This window comes from Nycticebus coucang, chromosome 4 (assembly GCF_027406575.1).
Source record: "Nycticebus coucang isolate mNycCou1 chromosome 4, mNycCou1.pri, whole genome shotgun sequence".
Taxonomy (NCBI): domain Eukaryota; kingdom Metazoa; phylum Chordata; class Mammalia; order Primates; family Lorisidae; genus Nycticebus; species Nycticebus coucang.
Window position 1 is genome coordinate 116,171,401 of NC_069783.1, and position 24,736 is coordinate 116,196,136.

General features: G+C 43.1%; 1 protein-coding gene across 5 annotated transcripts in view; it reads left to right on the forward strand.

Moving 5' to 3' along the window:
* Positions 1 to 24,736, forward strand: part of MAPKAPK5 (MAPK activated protein kinase 5) — a 79,752-nt gene that overhangs the window by 53,663 nt on the left and 1,353 nt on the right. For 2 of the 5 annotated variants that reach the window (XM_053590259.1, XM_053590262.1), the window contains 6 exons: positions 3,393 to 3,473; positions 6,204 to 6,391; positions 8,714 to 8,834; positions 13,499 to 13,629; positions 13,896 to 14,017; positions 15,030 to 15,134. In XM_053590259.1, coding sequence (XP_053446234.1) covers positions 3,393 to 3,473; positions 6,204 to 6,391; positions 8,714 to 8,834; positions 13,499 to 13,629; positions 13,896 to 14,017; positions 15,030 to 15,134 — 748 coding nt within the window. The remainder of the gene's footprint in view (positions 1 to 3,392; positions 3,474 to 6,203; positions 6,392 to 8,713; positions 8,835 to 13,498; positions 13,630 to 13,895; positions 14,018 to 15,029; positions 15,135 to 24,736) is intronic. The other 3 variants (XM_053590260.1, XM_053590263.1, XM_053590261.1) reach the window with 2 other exon arrangements.

A 24,736-nucleotide genomic window follows, 5' to 3' on the forward strand; every position in this document is an offset into this window, starting at 1 on the left:
AGTGCTATGGCGTCATAACTCACAGCAACCTCAAATTCTTGGGCTCAAGAGATCCTTTTGCCTCAATCTCTCCAGTAGCCGGGACTATAGGCACATGCCTAAACGCCTGGCTATTTTTAGAGATGGGGTCTCACTTTTGCTCTGGCTGGTCTTGAATTAACAATGTCTTTTGAAGAACAAATTTTAATTTTATTAAAGGTCAGTATATCAAAAGAAATTTTTATGGCCTGTGCTTTGGGTTTCTTATTTTAAAAATCTTTGTCTAGGGCGGCGCCTGTGGCTCAGTGAGTAGGGCGCCGGCCCCATATGCCGAGGGTGGCGGGTTCAAACCCAGCCCCAGCCAAACTGCAACAAAAAAATAGCCGGGCATTGTGGTGGGCGCCTGTAGTCCCAGCTGCTCGGGAGGCTGAGACAGGAGAATCGCATAAGCCCAAGAGTTAGAGGTTGCTGTGAGCCGTGTGACACCACGGCACTCTACCCAAGGGCAGTACAGTAAGACTCTGTCTCTACAAAAAAAAAAAACAAAAAACTTTGTCTAGTCCAGGCACGGTGGCTCATGTTTGTAATGCTAGCACTCTGGGAGGCTGAGGAGTGTGGATCCCTTGAGCTCAGGAGTTCAAGACCAGCCTGAACAAGAGTGAGACGCTGTCTCTACTAAAAATAGAAAAACTATTGTGGTGGGCACCTGCAATCCCAGTCAGTCCGGAAGCTGAGGCAAGGGGATTGCAAGAGTTTGAGGATACTGTGAGCTATGATAGTTGATGCCACGACACTCTACCCAGGGTAACAGAATTAGACTCTGTTAAAAAAAAAAAAAAAAAGAATCTTGGTCTAACTCAAGATCGCAAAGATTTTTCTTCCATGTTTTCTTCTAGAAGTCGTGTGTAGTTTTAGGTTTTACATTCACATCTACAATGCACTTTGAGTTAATTTGTATATAATGTATGAGATATGGATTCAAGTTTATTTTTTAACATTTGGATATTTAGTTGTTCCAGCATCATTTGTAAAGGCTATCTCTTTTCTGTGCATTAGTTTTTAGCTTTTGTCAAAAATCTGTTAAACATATGGTTGGGTTTATTTCTGGACTGTAGCCTGCTCAGCTGATCAGTTTGTCTGTCTTTACCTCAGTACACCACATCTCTTTTTTGTTTATTTGTACATTTGTTTGTTGGTTTGAATCAGAGTCTTATTCTGATGTCCTGGGTAGAGTGCTGTATGTCATGGCTCACAGCAACCTCAAACTCCTGGGGTTGTATTATTCTCTTTCGTCATCTTCCCAAGTAGGTGGGACTACAAAAGTCTGCCACAATGTCCAGCTAGTTTTTCTATTTTTAGTAGAGTTGGGATCTCACTCTTGTTCAGGCTGATCTTGAACTCCTAGGTTCAAAGGATCCACCTACCTTGGCCTCCTGGAGTAGTAGGCTTATAGTCGTGAGCCACCACACCTGGCCTACAGTGTCTTGATAGCTTTATAATAATTCTTGAAATCTGGTTGTGTTAGCACTTCAACTTTGTTCTTTTTCAGAAATGTTTTGGCTGTTCGGATTTCTTTGCTTTTCCGCATGAACTTGAGACTTCGCTGTTGATTTCTACAAATAAGCCTAGTGGGATTTGGAGTGGGGTTGTTTAAGAGCTATCATTTAATTTTGAGGTGTTGACGACTGTTTAATGGTATTGAGCCCTTTGACCCATGAGCAAGCTATATCGTTCCATTTATTTTTGTCTCATAATTTAGCTCAACAATAGTTTTCAGTGGATAGGCTTCTCACTTCCTTTGTTAGATTTACTCTTAATGTTTCATATTTTTTATGCTGTTATAAACGGTATATTTTATTTTTAAGGGTTTTCATTTATTTTTTTTTCTGAGACAGAGTCTTACTCTGTTGCCCAGGCTAGAGTGTGGTGGCGTCAGCCTAGCTCACAGCAACCTCAAATGGCTGGGTTCAAACAATGTTCCTGTCTAAGCCTCCCAGGTAGCTAGGACTACAGGCATCCATCATGATACCTGGCTAATTTTTCTACTTTTTTTAGTAGAGATGGGGGTCTTCCTCTTGCTCAGGCTGGTCTTCAACTCTGGAGCTCATGAGATCGTAGATCCTCTGGCCATGGCCTCCTAGTAGAGTGTTGGACATACAGGTGTGAGCCACTGTGCCCAGCCTTTATTCTGGTTTCATTGATCACTTTATTTATTTTTATTTTATGTCATTTTGTTTTTTTGAGACAGAGTCTCAAGCTGTTGCTTTCGGTAGCGTGCTATGGCATCATAGCTCACAGCAACCTCCAACTGGGGTTAAAGTGATGCTCTTACCTCAGTTTTTCTTTTTTTTTTCTTTTTTTCCCTATTTTTTGTAGAGACAGGGGTCTCACTTTTGCTCAGGCTGGTCTCGAACTTGTGAGCTCAAGCAATCCACCACCTTGTCCTCCCGGAGTGCTAGGATTACAGGCATGAGCCCCTGTCCCTGGACTATATATTTATTTACTTTTATTTATTTATTTAATTTTTTTGAGACAATCTCACTATGTCACCCTTGCTAGAGTGCCGTGGCATACAGCAACCTCCAACTCTTGGGATTAAGCGATTCTCTTACTTCAGCCTCCCAAGTAGCTGAGACTACAGGTGCCCACAACAATGCCTGGCTATTTTTGTTGTTGTTGTTGTAGTTGTCATTATTGTTTGGCAGGCCCGGGCTGGGTTTGAACCTGCCAGCCCCATTGCATGTGGCTGGTCCCCTAGCTACTGAGCTACAGGTACCGAACCTATTTATTTATTTTGAGAAAGAGTCTCAAGCTGTGACCCTGGATAGAGTACAATGGCCTCATCGCTCACAGCAACTTCCAACTCTTGGGTCAAGTGATCCTCTTGCCTCAGTTTTGCTGTTTTTTTGTTTTTTTTTTTTTGAGACAGTCTCACTCAGTAGAGTGACATGGCGTCACAGCTCACAGCAACCTCCAACTCCTGGGCTTAAGCGATTCTCTTGCCTCGGCCTCCCAGGCAGCTGGGACTACAGGCGCCCGCCACAACGCCCAGCTATTTTTTGGTTGCAGTTTGGCCGGGGCTGGGTTTGAACCCGTCACCCTTGGTATATGGGGCCGGCGCCTTACCGACTGAGCCACAGGCGCCGCCCTAGTTTTTCTATTTTTAATAGAGACAGGGTCTCACTTTTGCTCAGGCTGGTCTCCAACTCCTGAGCTCAACTGATCTGCCTACTTTGGCCTCCCAGAGTGCTAGGATTATAGGCCTGAGCCACTGTGCCCAACCGCCCCCACCCTTTAAATTGTTAATTGCAGATTGTCTATCTTCTTCAACCTTAAAGTAGTCTGTCTCAAGTTGTAGATCATTGGCGGTATGAATTTCAGTAAATTGTCTTCTTTGGCATGACTCTCAATAGGTACTGGAAGCGCAGAGTAGACATCAGAAGGAGAAATCTGGCATCATACCTACCTCACCAACACCCTACACTTATAACAAGGTAGGGAAAGCAATATTTATCTTCACCTGGTAGAAGTAGCCCCTGTCTTTCTATGAGATGTTTGTAGCTCCCTGGGAATGTGGCTGATTCCATTCTCCCCCCCCCCCCTTTTTTTTTTCCATTCTTACCCTTAACGTTCTTTCCCCAAAGAGTGGAATCAGCCAGGCTTGCAGAAAAGCATTTGGAATTCAAGGTTTTCTTTGATGAAATATGCAATCAGGTTCTCATTTAGCTTTTGCAGCAGGATGTATGGGCCCTGATCACCTATTAGGTTATTTATTTGGTTGTCTGTTCAAACCACTGACCACATTGAACTTAGATAAGACATTGGCTTACTTCCACCAGGTACCATTCTTCCTTACCCTGTAAAATACCCAACTTAGAACAATATCCAGTACAGGCTTGGCACCTGTAGCACAGTGGTTACGGCACCAGCACCAGCCACATACACTGAGGCTGGTGGGTTTGAATCCAGCCCGGGGCAGCTAAAACAATGACAACTGCAACAAAAAATAGCCAGGCGTTGTGGTGGGTACCTGTAGTCTCAGCTACTTGGGAGGCTGAGGCAAGAGAATCGCTTAAGCCCAGGAGTTGGAGGTTGCTGTGAGCTGTGATGTCACGGCACTCTATGGAGGGCGACATATTGAGACGTTGTCTCAAAAAAAAAAAAAACCAAAAACAATATCCAGTACAGAAAGCAAGAGCTCCTAAATGTTACCTGGTACTATCACGGTTCCTAATCTGTAGCCCACATATCAAACATCTCTATTCTTTTTCTTTTTTGAGACAAAGCCTCAAGCTGTTGCCCTGGGTAGAGTGCTGTGGCTTCACAACTCACAGCAACCTCCAACTCCTGGGCTTAAGCAATTCTCTTGCCTCAGCCTCCCAAAAAGCTGGGACTACAGGCACCCGCCAAAACACCTGGCTATTTTTTGGTTGCAGCTGTCATTGTTGTTTGGCGGGCCCAGGCCGGATTCAAACGCGCCCGCTCAGGTGTATGCGGCTGGCGCCTTAGCCCCTTGAGCCACAAGTGCCAAACCCAAACATCTCTATTCTAAAACCCAAGAGGTTTGAGTCCTCTTGAAATAGGTTGTAGAGTCACTGAAGTAGTTCAGAAAAAAAGTGCAGCTTTTGGGGGACTTGAGGCTGGATGTAGATAATAGAGAAGAAGTCAAAGTGGTAAATGGCAGTAGGCTGGGAGACCTGCTCTGGCTCCAACACTCCTTAGCTGCATGACATTGGTGAGGTTACTTAGTTTTGTTCCTCACAAGGGGACCTAAGAGTTGAAGCAATCTGTAAAGTGAGGGACTTAAGGGCTTTTCTTTCCTCTCTAATTTTATACCATGATTGTGTTCTAATACATGAGTCACATCATCCACTGCAGCCACTTAGTGTGATTCTAAAACATGGACAAGTACTGGAGTCACCCCCTTTCCAGGCTCCCCTCCTAGTAGCACACAGCTATGGTGTAAGGGGGAGTGTTGAGGCCCCACTGGCATGCTCACCGGGCCTCCCTTCTCAGACAGAAACCTCTTTTATTCCCCAATTCAAGAGAGGTTTGCATGGAAGTCTCTGCAGACCCAGTTTCCAAGCAGGTGGAGCTGTATTTAACTAACATAGAAATCATTTTAAAATTAGTAATCAGTATATTGATTATAGTCCATGTAGTCACCTTAATACCTACAAACATGGTAGTTGGTGACAGTTTTCTTTCTTTCTTAATATCTTCCCCCAGAATGGTATACATTCTTGGAAATGGGCTTAGTGAATCTTTCATGGCCAAAGGAAGGCTTTAAGATCTCTTATTCTTTCCTCTGATGTCTCTCCCTGTTCTGTGTCCAGCTGCTTTGGGCCTTTACAAAATGGCTTATGCTATATTATACTGTATTATAAGATCAGCTTACATGTGTCTTAGCTGCTTTGTTTCTGCACATGTTTCACAGCCAGCAGGTTTATATCTATTACTTCTCTGGCTGAAGGCAAAGTAATCTCTACCTGTACTCAAGAATCAGATAGGTATGGCTTGGTGCCCATGGCTCAGTGGTTAGAGTGCCGGCCACATGCACCAGGGCTGGTGGGGTCAAACCCAGCCGGGGCCTGCTAAACAACAATGATGACAATAAAAAACGAAAAGAAAACAGCCAGGCTGGGCATTGTTGCAGGTGCCTGTAGTCCCACCTACTGGAAGGCTGAGGCAAGAGAATCGCTTAACCCCAAGAGTTTGAGATTGCTGGGAGCTGTGATGCCATGGGACTCTATCAAGGGCAACAAAGTGAGACTCTATGTCCAAAAAAAAAAAAAAAAAAATCAGATAGGCTTGGCGCCTGTGGCTACTTGGGAGGTGGAGTCAGGAGACTCGCTTGAGCCCAGGAGTTGGAGGTTGCTGTGAGCTGTGATGCCACAGTACTCTACCCAGGGCAACAGCTTGAGGCTCTGTCTCAAAAAAAAAAATCAGATAGACACTTGGGCCTATGCTGAATAAAATACTTACTTACTTGCGCTCAGACTGGCCTTGTATGATGGTGCACAATATATATAGCAAAGGTGGCATAGAAAAAATACGGAAAGTTTGGTTCTTCTGAGACTTCCTGAAACTTCCCCAATCTCTGTTAAGTGATTCTTAGTGATATCAGCCTATATATGACAGGGGCTTTTCCTGGTCCTGTTATGGGCGCTTTATTTTGGCATTCTACCACTGCTATGAGTAACCATTTTCTTTTTTGCTTTCAGAGTTGTGACTTATGGTCCCTAGGAGTGATTATTTATGTGATGCTCTGTGGTTACCCTCCTTTTTACTCCAAACACCACAGCCGGACTATCCCTAAGGACATGCGAAGAAAGATCATGACAGGCAGTTTCGAGTTCCCAGAGGAAGAATGGAGTCAGATTTCAGAGATGGCCAAAGATGTTGTCAGGAAGTGAGTCCAAGGGTTGCTGAGTGGGGAGGCTATGGTGGTGGAGCTCAAGGGATTGCTGGGTAGAGAAAAGTCATTGGTCTCCCAGGTAGGCTTCTTCCCATTTTCATATCACAGAAATCTTATCCCTGGACACTGAGTGAGAGGTCTCAGTGTCTGTGCCTCAGTGGAAATGAGACTTTTTTCCTTCCTTTTGCATCCCTAGACTTTGTCCCGAGAGTTGTGAACCCACGTCCCTCCATAGCCAGCCTCCCTGGGCATTAGATCAGATTGCTAAATTATAAACTTATGGTGGGCCCTCCTTAAGCCAGCATGACATACTGGCGATTGAACTGGAGTGCTGAGACGATGATAATGACGACATGTTTGACTTCTCATTCTTTGGATTCTGCAAGTGTATGGTTGCAGAATCCAGCCTTCCCACTCCAGCCTTCCCACTGCCAGTTGGTTGCTCTAACATATTAAGATGGGAAGATTTAATAAGAATTAGGGCTAGTTAGTAGGAGACAGTGAGTTGACATTCAGGGTCCTTTGGTAACTAGAGGACTAGGTTACAAGTCAGACCTAAATTTGAGGTATGTTTACTTTTTCTGCCTGTGGCCTTAGACACCATCCCCATATTCTTACTGCTTGGTTTTTACTAAGCAGTTTCTCCTTTGTTGTTCTCAGTTTCTTCATCTGTATTGGGATAAAGGTAAGTGTTAAAGGGGCAAAACCTGGGAACTTTCCCCTGATAGTACAGCCATTTCTTCATGGAGGTTACTCCCTTTTAAAAGTGAGCTTGTAGGTGAGTGTTGTGGAAGGTGTTTGTAGTCACAGCTACTTGGGAGGCTGCAGCAGGAGGATCACTTGAACCCGGGAGTTAGAGGTTGCTGTGAGTTAGACTAACACTACAGCACTCTAGCCAGGGCAACAGAGTAAGACTCTGTCTAAATAAATTAATTAATAAAAGTTAGCTTGTCTTGTTGGTTAGGGGACCTGTATGCTATAAAAAGGGACTATTTTCTAAAATAAAAGTTCTTAGGCCAGGTGCAGTGGCTCACGCCTATATTCCCTGGGAGGCTGAGGCAGGTGGATCGTCTGAGCTCACAGGTTGGAGACCAACCTGAGCCAGAGTGAAACCCAGTCTCTAAAAATAGCCAGTGTTGTGGTGGACATCTGTAGTCCCAGCTACTTGGGAGGATCACTTGAGCCCAAGAATTTGAGGTTGCTGTGAGCTACAATGCCACGACACTGTACCCAGGGCAACAAAGTAAGACTCTGTCTCAAAAAAAAAAAAAAAAAACCAAAAAAGTAAAATAAAAGTTTTAAGGAGAGGGCGGAGCCTGTGGCTCAGTGGGTAGGACGCCGGCCCCATATACCGAGGGTGGTGGGTTCAAACCCGGCCCCAGCCAAACTGCAACAAAAAAATAGCTGGGCGTTGTGGCGGGCGCCTGTAGTCCCAGCTACTTGGGTGGCTGAGGCAAGAAAATCACCTAAGCCCAAGAGATGGAGATTGCTATGAGCTGTGATGCTACGGCACTCAACTGAGGGTGATAAAGTGAGACTCTGTCTCTAAAAAAACAAAAAAATATTTTTTTTAGGAGAGTAGGGGCAATGTTTAAATCAACACCTGTCTTCACATGCTATTTTCGTACTATTTATAACTATTTAATCAAAACCCTAATTCTTGTCCCTGAAGCAACATTCATCATCTTCTACAGTTTTGGAATTATTTCTTTTGAAATCTGAAGCTGTTTGTTCAGAGTGATCCAGAAGGTTGCATACAATCTGAAAAAGCAATTAGGCATGTTGTCCTGACCTTGACATTTGTAACGAGAGGAGTTGCGGGGCAGGGCATGCTGAGGTGAGCTAGGAACTACATCAGCAGGAATGGATGAGATGTGAAGAAGTATGAAGTAACTTATTTCACAAACTTTGCAGTCACTATCAGCCAAAAGAGCACTTTGAGTTCCTTTTAGAGCCCATTGTCCTAGAAACCCCAATATGGAGAATCATGGTCTCAGGAATTATAAGCCATATGTAGGATTACCTTATTGAGCCCTAGAACTCAGTCTGAAGCATCATTAGATTAAGCCTTTTCCTGTCTTTTTTATCTTCCTTCGTCTACTCTAGAAAGGACTGCTCCAGGCCACACAACCCCACAACAAATGGTTAGGGACTAGAATCCCACCCTGCAGAATGTCCTGTAGATAGAAAGCCTAGGCTAACAGAAGTTGGTGAAAAGTCACAAGAAGCCAGAGCTCTTAGAGCCATACCCAGAAACTTCCTATGGCTTTTAGGGATCATCTGTGCATGGCAACCCTATTGGCATTTTCTCCACAGGCTCCTGAAAGTCAAACCAGAGGAAAGACTCACCATCGAGGGAGTGTTGGACCACCCCTGGCTCAACTCGACTGAGGCCCTGGATAATGTGCTACCCTCTGCTCAACTGATGATGGATAAGGTTCTGAAAGATGCTTATTTTGTTGGCTGAAAAGGCTGTCTTGAGAAGGAATGCTAGGGGCCTGACTCAGTGAAGGGTTAAAGGCAAAATTATGCAGAATATGTAGTCTTTCCCAGAGCATCATCTCTGGTTTCCTGAGAATCAGTGTCCAAAATAAAGAACTCTTTCCATAAAAGACCAGATCAAGGCTTGGTAAATATAAACTAAGGGGACACTTAAAAGAATATCCTTCGTATTTTTGCTATAGGGTTGGGTTCACAGAGTGGTATGAGATACCCTCTCATCCTCCAAAGGGTTTAATGAGACTGTTTGGGAAGGCAAGGCCAATAAACACAAAACCAAGAGGGAACATTTCAGACATCAGAGTTTTGCATGTTAATTTTCTGTGAATGCTGTGTGGATTCAGAAAAATCTTTAAAGGGGTATAATTTGCTCAGCAAGAAGGCAAAACCTCTCACATTTATTAACTATCCACTGTGTGGCAGCATCTGAGCTCTTTCAGGCTTGCGCTGTCCTTAAAGAGTGCAGAGACTGTGTAAGTGCCCAGGTGCAGTCAACAATGAAAGCAAAAGAAGCGCATCAGTAGGAAAAACTACATGGCCTCACTAATGGAAGTCAGTGAAATGAGTGTGACAGGACAGGCTTTGGAAGTAGACAGAGGGAATTAAGTCTTAGTGAGATGTATCTGAGAGGCATAATAGATTTTTGAGAAGAGATTTGCTACCGGGAAGATATTTAAGGATGGTCAACCAGACTTGGAGACTTGCCATCCTAGGATGTTTGCAGTAATCTGGGAGCTGAGGCAGGCTCTGGAAGCAGAGAAACAGCTGAATGCATAGGCTCAATATTTTTCCAGACAAATTTCTACAATTGTTGATGACTGCCTAGATCAACCTGTGGGTTGCGACCCCTTTTAACAATAAAAATACATTGTGGCTGGGCAGCAGCCTGTGGTTCAGTGAATAAGGCACCAGTCCCATATGCCGAGGGTGGCGGGTTTGAACCCAGCCCCAGCCAAACTGCAACAAAAAAATAGCTGGGCATTGTGGTGGGCGCCTGTAGTTCTAGCTACTCAGGAGGCTGAGGCAAGAGAATCGCCTAAGCCCAAGAGCTGGAGGTGGCTGTGAGCTATGACGCCATGGCACGCTACTGAGGGTGACAAAGTGAGACTCTGTCTCTAAAAAAGAAAAGAGATAAGAAAATACATTATCCATTAGGAAGGTTAAGAACTACTGGCCTAGATACCAAGAAACAGTTGAGTAGCTTTTCTGGTAATACAAATTAAGAAGGAGGCTGGGTATTTGTTTTTTTTTTTTGTTTGTTTGTTTGTTTTTTTCCGAGGCACTATTTTTAGAGATGGAGTCAGCTCTTGCTCAGGTTGGTCTCGAACTCATGAGCTCAGGCACTCCATCCACCTCAGTCTGCCAAGTGCTGGGATTACAGGTGTGAGCCACTGTACCTGACATAGCCAGGGCTAGCTATGACATTGAAGGAGGCTATTTTTGATGAGGTCTCTTTGGTTCTAGATAGTGTTTGAGGTGGCAGAGGAACATTCAAATGAATGAAATGTGTAGCATGGTACTAAACTGTGACTGAAAGGTCAAGGCAGTGGCATAGACTTGAGTGTTACCAGCTTTGAAGAGATGGGGATGGAAGTATGAGAAAGAATAAGCAGGCTGAGCACCTATAGCTCAGCCTTTAGGGTGCTGGCCACATATACCAGAGCTGGTGGGTTTGAACCCCGCCTTGGCCTATTAAACAACAGTGACAACTACAACAAATAAATAGCCGACTGGCTTGGGGCCCATAGCACAGTGGTTATGGCACCAGCCATGTACACCAAGGGTGGTGGGTTCAAACCTGACCCAGGCCAGCTAAACAACAATGACAACTGCAACAACAACAACAACAACAAATATATATATATATATAGCTGGGCATTCTGGCAGGTGCCTGTAGTCTGACACCCCGGCACTCTACCAAGGGCAACATAGTGAAACTCTGTGTGAGACTCAAAAAAGCAGGCATTGTGGTGGGTGCCTGTAGTCCCAGCTACTTGGGAGGCTAAGGCAAGAGAAACACTTGAGTTCAAGAGTTTGAGGTTGCTGTGAGCTGTAATGCCATGGCACTCTACTGAAGGCCACATATTGGGACTCTGTCTCCAAAAAAAAAGAAAGAAAGAATAAACAAATGGGAAAAAAGAATGCCAAGTTTAGCTGGAACATGGCAGAGAAAAGAAAGCTGGAGTAAAGAAGTTTTATGTCATCTCTTTGATTTGTGGGTGTTGTATTCCTGGTTTAAATATGCCCTATAGTCCAGAAATGGTTTGGTCAGTCCAAAAGCCAAAGGGATTACTTAGATTCTGGTTGTCAGCATGGAAGCAAAATATGGCATTCTTCAAGATCTTAAAAATAAGGAGGTAAGATTGCTTTCTGGAGTTACTTAAAAATCTGTACATAATGAAGTTAAATCTGGGCATACAGAATCTTGTTTATGAAAAAGAGTGGCTATAAGATGAAACTGTACTGGACAGTATGTTCCTATTTCTAAAGAAATTATGGGCCGGGTGTGGTGGCTCACACCTGTATCCCAGCACTTTGGGAGGCCAAGGTGGGCAGATCTCCTGAGCTCACGGGTTTGAGACCAGCCTGAGCTAGAGCGAGACCCCATCTCTAAAAATAGCTGGGTGTTGTGCCAGTTTTCTGTAGTCCCAGCTACTCGAGAGGCTGAGGCAAGAGAATCACTTGAGCCTAAGAGTTAGAGGTTGCAGTCCATTATAAGGCCATGGTACTCTATCAGGGGTGACAAAGTGAGACTCTGTCTCAAAAAAAAAAAAAAAAAAAGAAAGAAATTGTAATCAGGATATGGAATGGTCAACTTTGGAAGCACAGAAAATGGTCCCATAGATAAATGCTGAAAAGTATTAATCCAGGCCCTGTCTAGGAGCCTGAGCTCATGACCTTGTGCTATCTCTGTCTTTTTGGTTGGGTCATTACTGATGAAGAGGTGGATACAAAGTTCCAAGAGAGTGTAGCCAGGGCTAGCTATGAATATACAGTGTCCATAAATGAGGTTGAACTCTTCCTGATCTAATTGCATGCTTATCAAAGATCGACTTTTGAAAGATGTCAAATTTTGTTGTGAAAATTCAGACAATGTAGAGGTATTACAATAGAAAGCAAAAGTTCCCTTTCATTCCCCTGCTAGTCTTACCCCTCTGAGGTGAGGTAATACTATAGCTTGATTTATCCCTCCTAATCTTCTTCTGAGGAAAGCTCTCTCCCCATCCCAGGACACACAAGTTTGTTCTTTTTTAAAATACAAAAATGAGATCATATCATTCCTGTGAAGCTTTCTGCTGATTTGGTCTACCATAGTGAAAGCACATACTAGGGCAGGGCCCATAGCTCAGTGGGTAGGGCACCAGCCACATACACAGGGGCTGGTGTATTCAAACCCAGCCTGGGCCAGCTAAAAATCAACAGTGACAACTACAAACAAAAAAATAGCTGGGTGTTATCGCGGGTTCCTGTAGTCCCAGCTGAGGGAGGCTGAGGCAAGAGAATCGCTTAAGCCCAAGAGTTGGAGGTTGCCATGAGCTGTGATGTCACGGCACTCTACCAAGGGGTGACATAGTGAGACTCTGTCTGAAAAAAAAAGAAAGAAAGTGCACACTGTTCATAAAGACACAAATTTTAAGAGTTCCTGAGTCCATAACTATTTTTCATTTTAAACTGACTGGTTTATCAACCAGGTTATGGTGTCAGTTCATGAGGGTGTATCCCTCAAGCTTGATCTACACTTTGGAGGCAAAGTGTAGTGAGTAAATGCCAGATGCACGTATTTGCCTCTCTTCACACTTGACCTTGTCAATGGCTGTGAGCATAAGCCTTGTTAGTATTTCTTTTTTTTTTTTTTTTTGTAGAGACAGAGTCTCACTGTACCGCCCTCGGGTAGAGTGCCGTGGCGTCACACGGCTCACAGCAACCTCTAACTCTTGGGCTTACGCGATTCTCTTGCCTCAGCCTCCCGAGCAGCTGGGACTACAGGCGCGCGCCACAACGCCCGGCTATTTTTCTGTTGCAGTTTGGCCGGGGCTGGGTTTGAACCCGCCACCCTCGTCATGTGGGGCCGGCGCCCTACTCACTGAGCCACAGGCGCCTCCCACCTTGTTAGTATTTCTTTTTTTTTTTTTTTTTTTCTTGTAGAGACAGAGTTTCACTTTATTGCCCTCGGTAGAATGCCGTGGTGTCACACGGCTCACAGCAACCTCCAACTCCTGGGCTTAGGCGATTCTCCTGCCTCAGCTTCCCAAGTAGCTGGGACTACAGGCACCCGCCACAACGCCTGGCTGTTTTTTTGTTGCCGTTTGGCCGGGGCTGGGTTTGAACCCGCCACCCTCGGCATATGGGGCCGGCGCCTTACTCACTGAGCCACAGGCGCCGCCCTGTTAGTATTTCTTACTTGCAGTTCTATTCCCCCTCCAGAAGAGCCAACTATTGTGTGACCTTTTGTTGAACTGATGTTCCCTGGACCCTGCTGATCCATGGGGAAGAGACTCTTGTCTTACCAGAATTTATATACCTTCAGCATAAGAATGAAATTTGTTTCTTAGTACTTTAAGTTTTTCGTTCCCACTTCTGAGATTGGCTTTTTGCATTCAGGCGGTGGTTGCAGGAATCCAGCAGGCTCATGCAGAGCAATTGGCCAACATGAGAATCCAGGATCTAAAAGTCAGTCTCAAACCCCTGCACTCGGTGAACAACCCCATTCTGCGCAAGAGGAAGTTACTTGGGTAACTGAGCTTATTTCTTCAATTCTTCATCATGGCTGGAATGGTTGAGTGCTAGGTTTTGAAAGCTCAGCCAGGGTCTGTCCTTTTTCTGTCTCTTGATAGGATGAAGAGGCTAAATTCTTTAAATAGTATCAGGAATTTCAGTAGTATCAGGAGTTATTTTTCTGAAAAATCTGTTGCCTATGTTTAGAATTAATATCTGTCCAGAGTTGAATTGGGGGTGGGGGGTCTTACCTTGTTATTACCTCTTCCTTAAACTTTTAAAGCACCAAGCCAAAGGACGGTGTTTATATCCACGACCATGAGAATGGAGCCGAGGATTCAAATGTTGCTTTGGAAAAGCTCCGAGATGTGATTGCTCAGTGTATTCTCCCCCAGGCTGGTAAAGGTCACATCATTTACTATTGCTCTGTATGTATGTGTGTGTGTGTTTGTACATGCAGATCTGCATATGACAAAAGGAGTAGTTTAATTTGGAGTTATCTGTATCATCTTTGTCTTATGAGAAAACAAACACATTATATAAATTAGTCTGTGCCCATTAAAGACATTAGATAATGGGAACTCAGAAATGTGGTAAGTTCTATCTACCCTTCCTTTGTTTTTCTGTGAAATTTCTAGTTCTGACTTAATTGCCAGTATCAGATGCAACATAATTGTGTTTTTCTTAGTTTGATGAGGGCTAGGATAAGGTATGGAAAATGGTAAATGGAAATTGTGGACAGGATCAGGCTGCAGGTTATTAAACTTATTTCCAGAGTCTTTTTAGGCCAAGGCTGCCATTAGCTTGTAAATACAAAGAGAACACCTCCCTAGTTCAAAATTAGCTGCTGCTACTTGTATCATGGACAGAATGACTTACAAATGGGTCCTTGGGGTAAGCGCTTTATTTCAGTATGTTCTCTCTCCACTCAACAGGATATGATGGCCTAGTCTCAGCAAATGAGTAAGATGTTTGATGTACTAGGCCAGAAAATTGTTGGGCTGACCTATCTTCTTAGATTCCTTGCTTTTGAAGAGACCTCATGTAGTATACCTCAGATGGTTTCTAAAGTAAGAAATGAGCTTAGGAGAAAGATGGTAGCCCTCTCCCTCTTTTGGGTTTAGGTTGGCCAGGTACTCCTTTGGTCAGCAATAGGGTCTGCCACTGCCTGTTTCCCAACCCCTAATGCTGACTCTGGTGTCATGAAAGGATTTGTGTGAGGATGTTAAGAGTCCAAAGACCAGAAGCAGTCTACATGTAATGTATGGATTAGTAGTAAAGAGAATGTGTCTGGTGAAGTTTTGCATATTTGAACATCACTTCTCAACCCATTGGACATCACATCCTTCCATCTCTGACACTAAAACCCCAGGATGCTGCAGGAAAAAATGCAACTTCTTCTCACCCTTACCAATAGGAGAAAATGAAGATGAGAAGCTGAATGAAGTAATGCAGGAAGCTTGGAAGTATAACCGGGAATGCAAACTCCTAAGAGATACTCTGCAAAGCTTCAGCTGGAATGGTAGGCATCTTAACCACCCCTTTCCCCAGGAATGCAGATAATTGATTACGTTTAGAACATGTACGATTTCTTTTTTTAATTTTATTTATTTATTAGAGACAGAGTCTTACTTTGTCACCCTCGGTGACAGCAACCTTCATCTCTTGGGCTTAGGTGATTCTCTTGCCTTAGCCTCCTGAGTAGCTGGGACTACAGGCACCCGCCACAATGCCTGGCTATTTTTTTGTTGCAGTTTGGCCGGGGCCGTGTTTGAACCCACCACCTTCAGTATATGGGGCAGGCGCCCTACTCACTGAGCCACAGGCACCGCCCAACATGTACGATTTCTCTGGGGTCCAAGCTGGGGCTGGTTTCAAGTGAAGTAAGGCTGGCTGGAGAGTGAGTAGAACATTGTGAGATGGGGGTTAGCTCTACATTAAGTCCATATGTATATCTGGACATCTGGCCTTTTCAGATGTTTTCCAGAGTTCAGGTGAATTGTGTATTGCAGATTTAACACTAGAAAGCCCCAATCACCCGCCATTTGGGTGGGGAAAAAAACAAAAACTCAAATTTCAGAACTCCTTCCAGGTATCTCCCATTAAGGAACAGCCGTATGCCAAAAGGGAGAAAGAGAACAAAGTACCAGGGAGTCTACTCTGCTGATCTGCTTAATTTGGATAAGCTGTTTCACTAAAGAGTAGAAAGTTTGCCAGATCTGGTGCTGGTTGAGTTATTTTCTCCCAAGCAAACAAATCAGTGGTGTATTTCTTGAACTGATTTTGATACTGTCTTTCCAGTTTAGCAAACTATGCATGAGACTTAAGTTCCGGGATGCTCAGGGAAGGGAGCAAACTCTTTGATTTCATTGCCTTGCTTGTATCTTGGACATACCATAAGAAATCCAGAAGGCTAGCCTGGCCATTCACAGGCTTGGAAGAGATTAGCTTTCCTGGGATTTTTTTGTAAGGTTGAGATATATCATCATTAAAGCAAAATAATCACATAAGAAGTGTGGACTTCATTAAATTTTCACGAAATGAACACTCCCTGTAACTAGCACCTATGTCATGTAGTAGTATATGCACCCTCTTCTAGTCACTCCCTCCCTCCATTCCAGGGTAATCATAATCCTGATTTCTAGCACTATGGGTTAATTTTTTCTGGTTTTGTATTTTATGTAAATGGAATCAGGTAAGTCTGTGTTCTTTTGGGTCTAACTTTTTTATAGTCAACATTTGTGATATATATCCACGTTGTGTGTAGCAACAGATCATTCATTCTCAGTATATGAATATACTATATACCTTATCCTATATTGTGGATTATTTCCTTCCAAGTTTTGGTAATTAAGAAAAGGGCTGCTATGAAGACTCTTGTCTATGTCTTTTAATGAATATTTTGATAAACTCATTTCTTTTATGTGTCTAGGATTGGACTTGCTGGTTCATAGATGTATTCGCCTGTTTGGCTTTAGTAGATACTACCACCAGTTTTCCAAAGTGGTTGTATGAATATATGAAATAGAAATATTTGAGTCAACTCTTTTTTTTTTTTTTTTTTGAGACAGACTCTGATTCTGTCACCCTGGGTAGAGTGCCATGGTGTCATCATAGCTTACAGCAACCTCCGTCTCTTGGGCGCAGATGATCCTCTTGCCTCAGCCTCCTGAGTAGCTGGGACTACAGGTGCCCACCATGATGCCCAGCTAGTTTTTCTATTTTTCTTTTTCTTTTTTTATTAAATCATAGCTTTTTGCATTAATGCAATCATGGGGTACAATGTGCTGGTTTTATATACAATTTGAAATATTTTCATCAAACTGGTTAACATAGCCTTCATGGCATTTTCTTAGTTATTGTTAAGACATTTATATTCTACACTTAGTAGATTTCACATATACCCTTGTAAGAAGCACCCTAGGTGTGGTCCTACTAATTACCCTCCCTCTACCTATCCTCCTCCCTTCCCTCCCCTCCTTCTCCCCTTTCCCATATTCTTAGGTTATAACTGGGTTATAGCTTTCATATGAAAGCTATAAATTAGTTTCATAGTAGGGCTGAGTACATTGGATACTTTTTCTTCCATTCTTGAGATACTTTACTAAGAAGAATATGTTCCAGCTCCATCCATGTAAACATGAAAGTGGTAAAGTCTCCATCTTTCTTTAAGGTTGCATAATATTCCATGGTATTCCATGGTGTACATATACCACAATTTATTAATCCATTTGTGGGTCGATGGGCACTTGGGCTTCCTCCATGACTTAGCAATTATGAATTGGGCTGCAGTAAACATTCTGGTACAAATATCTTTGTTATAATGTGATTTTTGGTCTTCTGGGTATATACTTAGTAGAGGAATTGTAGGATCAAATGCTGTTTTAGATCTCTAAGTATTTTCCAAACATCTTTCCAAAAGGATCGTATTAGTTTGCATTCCCATCAGCAGTGCAGAAATGTTCCCTTTACTCCACATCCACGCCAGCATCCCTGGTTTTGGAATTTTGTGATGTGGGCTAATCTTACTGGAGTTAGATGATATCTCAAAGTAGTTTTGATTTGCATTTCTTTGATGATTAAGGATCATGAATATTTTTTCATATGTCTGTAGGCCGTGCTCCTGTCTTCTTCAGAGAAGTTTCTCTTCAAGTCCCTTGTCCATCCTGAGATGGGATCACTTGTTCTTTTCTTGCTAATACATTTGAGTTCTCTGTGAATTCTGGTTATTAAACCTTTGTCGGAAACTAACCTGCAAATATCTTCTCCCATTCTGAGGGCTGTCTGCTTGCTTTACTTCCTGTGTTCTTGGCTGTGCAGAAGCTTTTTAGTTTGATCAGGTCCCAGGTGTGTATTTTTGGTGTTGCTTCAATTGCCTAGGGGGTCCTCATAAAATATTCACCCAGGCCAATTTCTTCAAGTGTTTTCCCTGCACTTTCTTCTAATATTTTTATAGTTTCATGTCTTAAGTTTAAATCTTTAATCCAGTGAGAGTCTATCTAGTTAATGGTGAAAGGTGTGGGTCTAGTTTCAGTCTTCTACAGGTCTCTCCAGCCAGTTTAACCAGCACCATTTGTTAAATAGGGAATCTTTTCCCCACTGAATGTTTTTAATTGGCTTGTCAAAGATCAAATAACGGTATGTAGCTGGGTTCATCTCTTGGTTCTTTGTTCTGTTCCATACATCTATCTCTCTATTTTTGTGCTAGTACCATGCTGTTTTGATCATTATCAATTTATAGTATAGTCTGAGATCTGGTAGCGTGATTCCTCCTACTTTCTTTTTATTTCTGAGTAATGTCTTGGCTATTCAAGGTTTTTTCTGATTCCATATAAAACGAAGTATTATTTTTCCGAGATCTTTCACAGTGGAGCTCTAATAGGGATTGCATGAAAATTGTATATTGCTTTGGGTAGTATGGACATTTTAATAATGTTGATTCTTCCCAGCCATGAGCATGGTATATTTTTCCATTTGTTAACATCTTTAGCTATTTCTTTTCTTAGAGTTTCATAGTTCTCTTTATAGAGATCTTTCACGTCCTTTGTTAAGTAAACTCCCAAATATTTCATCTTCTTTGGCACTACTGTGTACGGAATAGAGTCCTTGACTTTTTTCAGCATGACTATTGTTGGTATATATAAAGGCTACAGATTTATGAGTGTTGATTTTGTAACCTGAGATGCTACTGTATTCCTTGATCACTTCTAAGAGTTTTGTAGTAGAATTCCTGATGTTTTCCAGATATACAATCATATCATCTGTGAAGAGTGAAAGTTTGATTTCTTCTAACCCTTTATGGATACCCTTGATCACCTTTTCTTGCCTAATTGTGGTGGCTAAGACTTCCATTACAATGTTAAAAAGCAGTGGAGACAATGGACAGTCTTGCCTGGTTCCTGATCTGAGTGGAAATGATTTCAATTTAACTCCATTCGATACGATATTGGCTGTGGGTTTGCTATAGATGGCCTCTATCAGTTTAAGAAATGTTCCTTCTATACCCATTTTCTTAAGTGTTCTGATCATGAAAGGATACTAGATATTATCAAAAGCTTTTTCTGCATCAATTGAGAGAATCATATGGTCTTTGTTTTTTAATTTGTTTATGTGATGAATTATATTTATAGATTTACGTATTGAACCAGCCTTGAGACTCTGGGATAAAACCCACTTGGTCATGGGGTATAATTTGTTTGATGTGTTGCCGGATTCTGTTTGCTAGGATCTTGTTGAATATTTTTGCATCAATATCCATTAGTGATACTGGTCTATAATTTTCTTTTCTTGTTGAGTCCTTTCCTGGTTTGAGGATCAAGGTGATGTTTGCTTCATAGAATGTGTTGGGTAGTATTCCTTCTTTTTCTATATTTTGAAAAATATTGAGTAATATAGGTACTAATTCCTCTTTAAAGGTTTGGTAGAATGCTCATGTGAAGCCATCTGGTCCTGGGCTTTTCTTTTTAGGGAGATTTTGTATAGTTGATGGTATTTCAGAATTTATATAGACCTGTTCAACATTTCCACTTCATTCTGGCTAAGTCTAGGAAGGTGGCATGCTTCCAAGTATTGGTCAGTTTCCTTCAGATTTTTGAATTTCTGAGGAGTCTGTTGTTATTTCTTTTCTTTTTTTTTTTTTTTGTAGCGACAGAGTCTCACTTTATGGCCCTCAGTAGAGTGCTGTGGCCTCACACAGCTCACAGCAACCTCCAACTCCTGGGCTTAAGCGATTCTCTTGCCTCAGCCTCCTGAGTAGCTGGGACTACAGGCACCCGCCACAGTGCCCGGCTATTTTTTGGTTGCAGTTTGGCCGGGGCCAGGTTTGAACCTGCCACCCTTGGTATATGGGGCCGGCGCCTTACCGGCTGAGCCACAGACACCGCCCGAGTCTGTTGTTATTTCATCTTTACTATTTCTGATTGATGAAATTAGAGATTTTACTATTTTTTTCCTGGTTAAATTAGCCAAAGGTTTATCTATTTTATTGACCTTTTCAAAAAAACAACTTTTTGATTTATTGATCCATTGTATAATCCTTTTGTTTTCAATTTCATTTAATTCTGCTCTAATTTTGGTTATTTCTTTTCTTCTGCTGGATTTGGGATTGGAATGTTCTTCCTTTTCCAGTTGCTTTAGATGTCCCATTAAGTTGTTAACTTCCTCTCTTTCTGTTCTCTCTCTCTTTTTTTTTTTTTGAGACAGAGCCTCAAGCTGTTGCCCTGGGTAGAGTGCCGTGGCATCACAGCCCACAGCAATCTCCAACTCCTGGGCTTAAGTGATTCTCCTGCCTCCACCTCCCAAGTAGCTGGGACTACATGCGTCCGCCACAACGCCTGGCTATTTTTTGGTTGCAGCTGTCATTGTTGTTTGGTGGGCCCCGGGCTGGATTCAAACCCGCCAGCTCAGGTGTATGTGGCTGGTGCCTTAGCCGCTTGAGCCACAGGCACTTTCTGTTCTCTTGAGGAAGGCTTGCAGTGCTATAAATTTCCCTCTTAGGACTGCCTTTATGGTATTCCAGAGGTTCTGATAATTCGTGTCTTCATTATCATTTTGTCCCAAAAATTTGGTAATTTCCTCTTTAAACTCATCTATGACCCAGCTATTATTCAGCATAAGGTTATTTAGTTTCCATGTTTTTGTATGAGTATGCAGATTCCTGTTGTTATTGAGTTCAACTTTTATTCCATGATGGTCCAAGAAGATGCAAGGAATAATTTCTATTTTTTTAAATTTGCTGAGGTTAGACTTGTGACCTAAGATGTTATCAATTTTGGAGTACATTCCATGGGCTGATGAGAAGAATGTGTATTCAGTTTTGTTAAGATGAAATGTTCTGTAGATGTCTGTTAAATCTAATTTGTTGAATGGTTAAATTTAAGTCCAAAATTTCTTTTCTTATTTTTTTTTTTTTAGCAGGGGGCCAGGTTTGAACCCACCACCTCCAGTATGTGGGGCCAGCAACCTACTCCTTTGAGCCACAGGTGCCGCCCAAAGTCTAAAATTTCTTTGCTCAGCTTCCTTTTGGAGGATCTATCCAACACTGCCAAAGGAGTGTTAAAATTTCCGACTATAAAAAAAAAAAAAAATTTCTGGGCGGCTCCTGTGGCTCAAAGGGGTAGGGCGCCGGCCCCATATACCGGAGGTGGTGGGTTCAAACCCAGCCCCGGTCAAAAACTGCAAAACAAAAAAAAAATTCTGACTATTATGGTGCTGGAGGAAATCAAGTTGCTCATGTCTATTAGAGTCTCTTTTATAAATTGAGTTGAATTCCGGTTGGGTGCATAATTGTTAATAATTGAAATCTCATCATGTTGAGTGTTACCCTTAAGAAATATGAAGTGACCATCCTTATCTTTCCTTACTTTTGTTGGTTTAAAGTCTATTGTATCTGTGAATAAAATTGCAACACCTTTTTTTTTTCTGATTTCCATTTGCCTGAAATATAGATGACCATCCCTTCACCCTGAGACTATATTTATCTTTTAAGGTAAGATGAGATTCTTGTGTATGCAGCAGATATCTGGCCTGAGTTTTTGTATCCAGTCAGCCAACCTGTGCTTCTTTAGAGGGCAAATTAAGCCATTCACGTTAATTGAGAACATCGATAAGCCTAGTAGAATTTTGGGTATCGAGCTTTTCGAAAGTCCAGTGGATATTTTTAATCCTTTGCCACTATGGAAGTTGGAATTTGATCAAAAGTTTCTGAGTGAGTTTACTTTTGTGGTGGAAGAGTGCACTGGTCATTATGGAGGATAGGTCTAAGAATATCTTGGAGAGCTAGTCTAGTTATGGCAAATTTCTTCAACATGTGATTGTCATTAAAGTATTTAATTTCTCTATCATAAATGAAACTCAGTTTCACTGGATACAAGATCCTGGGTTGAAAGTTATTTTGTTTTAGGAGATTAGAAGTCAATGACCACCCTCTTCTAGTTTGAAAGGTTTCAGCAGAGAGATCTATAGTCATTCTAATGTTCTTCCCCTTGTAGGTGATGGTTTTCTTACATCTGGCTGCTTGCAGAATTTTCTCCTTCATTTTAACTTTGGCAAAGTTAATTATAATGTGCCTAGAAGATGTCTTATTCAGGTTGAGTTGTGCTGGGTTCTGAAACTGTCTGCTATGTGAATTTCAGAATCTCTCTTTTTTTTTTTTCTTAAGCTGGGGCCAGGTTTGAACCCACTACCTCCAGTATATGGGGCTGGTGCCCTACTCCTTGAGCCACAGGCGCCACCCTGAATTTCAGAATCTCTTGGAATGTCTGGGAAATTCTCCTTCATTATCTCATGAAGAAGAGCCTCTGTGCCTTTCAAAGCCACCTCGTCGCCTTCAGGAATTCCTATAAGGCGAATATTAGTTTTCTTCTAATTATCCCAGAGCTTTCTGAAAGAATGATCCATTTTGGCTCTCCACTTCTCTTCCTCTTTGAGCGTTTGGAAGTGTTCAAACACTTTGTCTTCTCACAAATCTTTTCTTCTGCCTGCTCCATTCTGTTACTGAGGGATTCTACTGTATTTCTCAGATCTTTCAGGGCTGCAAATTCTTGTCTTAATGTATCAAAATCTTTGGTGATTTTGTCTTTGAATTCATTGAATTCTTTTTTCTTTTTTTTTTTTTTGTAGAGACAGAGTCTCTCTTTATCACCCTCAGTAGAGTGCTGTGGCATCACAGCTCACAGCAACCTTGAACTCCTGGGCTTAGGTGATTCTCTTGCCTCAGCCTCCCGAGTAACTGGGACTACAGGTGCCCACCACAATGCCCGGCTATTTTTTGTTGCAGTTTGGCCGGGGCTGGGTTTGAACCCACCACCCTTGGTATATGGAGTCAGCGCCCTACCCACTGAGCCACAGACACCGCCCGAATTCATTGAATTCTTGAGACAACTTTTAAAATGCTCCTTGAATTTCTAATTCCAACTTTACCTCCATTCTATTAATCTTATCTGCAATCCAGATTCTGAATTCAATTTCTGACATCTTAGCCTTTTGTTTATGGATGGGATCTTCAGTTGTGTCTACCATGTCTTTCCATGGGGGAGTTAATCTACTCTGGTTATTCATGTTACTGGAGTTTTTCTGCTGATTCTGCCCTATGATTATTTTACACCGTTTGGCTGGATGAGCACATAAGGTGAAGATGGGTTGTGGGCTCCTGGAGTAGTGATTAGCCAGCCCTTTGCCCAGGAGCTGGGACTGATGTCTGTACCTTTTCCCTAGAACTTTGCAAAGGACCCATACAGTGCTACGGCCTAAGACACTGGGGACTTCCTTGGTGTGGTGGGGCTAAGTTGCTCTGTCTTGTTTTCAGCTGGTCTCTGTTCTACCCTCATGAATCAGTTACTCTCGGTTGAAGTCTCAGCTGTCGAGATATACCAGCAATTAAGTCACCCTGCCCCCCATGGGCAACAACTAGAAAAGGAAAATCAAACCTTCCCACAACCACACACCAGGGTACTACTTTGGATAGTCCTTGGGTGATTAGCCCAGTTCAAGAGGTCCAAATCAATTGTCCCAGTCAGCACCGGTCTCAGGTGGGAGAGTTGAAAAGGTTTCCATCAACTAGATAGCAGGAGTCTGGTGGCAGCTCATGTATGACTTGCACCAGTGCTCTGTGAGGTCAGAAGGACCCACCCAGCAAATGAATTAGTCTGGGAAGGTTGATGCCTCCTTCCCCACCTTGCACCTCTGTCACACCCAGTCACTAGTAACTGCACAGGGCTGTGACCATTTCCCTCCAATGAGCAGATGTTCCAGGGGTTTGCACCTGCCTGAGCCACAGGGAGATCTATGTCTCCTTGGCCAGGCTGCCACTTTCTGCCACTATCCAGCAGGGGGAGCTGAGGCCTGACAACCTTGGGTGCTTAATGGAGGCTGGGCGGTTCACTCAGTTCCAGCCCTGCCCCTGATTGATGTTGCTGACAGAACAATTTTGCAGAATTTTTTTCTGTCCCGGCTATATTCCCCTGTGGACCAGACGCTGTTTGAGTTCACAGAAACTGCAACTCAGCTCCGGTCTGTGCCGCTGCACAGAGCTGGCATGTCTGTCTCGGCTGCAGTGTGTATTGGGGCAGGCACGGTTAGAGGTCACACTCAGCTCACAGTGCAAACCGCTGCCTGCCTGCCTTTGTCTCAGCTGTGATCCTCTGAGGGCCGGGTGCTTGTTAGGCTCACTAAAGCAGTCCTTCTGGCTCAGCCCCACCCTGGGAGTATGCCATCTCAGCACGAGCGTATTCTAGTCTCCTTCCCAGCCGCGCCTCAGGCATACCCTTTACTCACAGGGCCTGTGTTTCAGTCCCAGATCTGTTCCACCAGTGGCTGCCACCGGAGAAGATGCCCGGCTTCCTCTGGTTGCCCAGAGAGGCAGGAAGTGTCTCTCCGAAGTATCTCCAGGGGTGTGAGCCCTATAGTTCCTGCCACTGCTGCTCTGCACCACAGGGAACTGCCTCTCCCTCTCCTACACGGTTCCCTCAGTTCACTGTCTTCTCCTTATTCCCGTGCCGTAGAATCGGCACAGACCAGCAACAGGTCATGCCCTATCCACACCTCTCGAGAAATGCCCAAGAATCTGGACTCCATGGGGGGACAGGCTTCCAGACCTCAGGGTGAGAGTGGAGGGGAGTGCTGGAA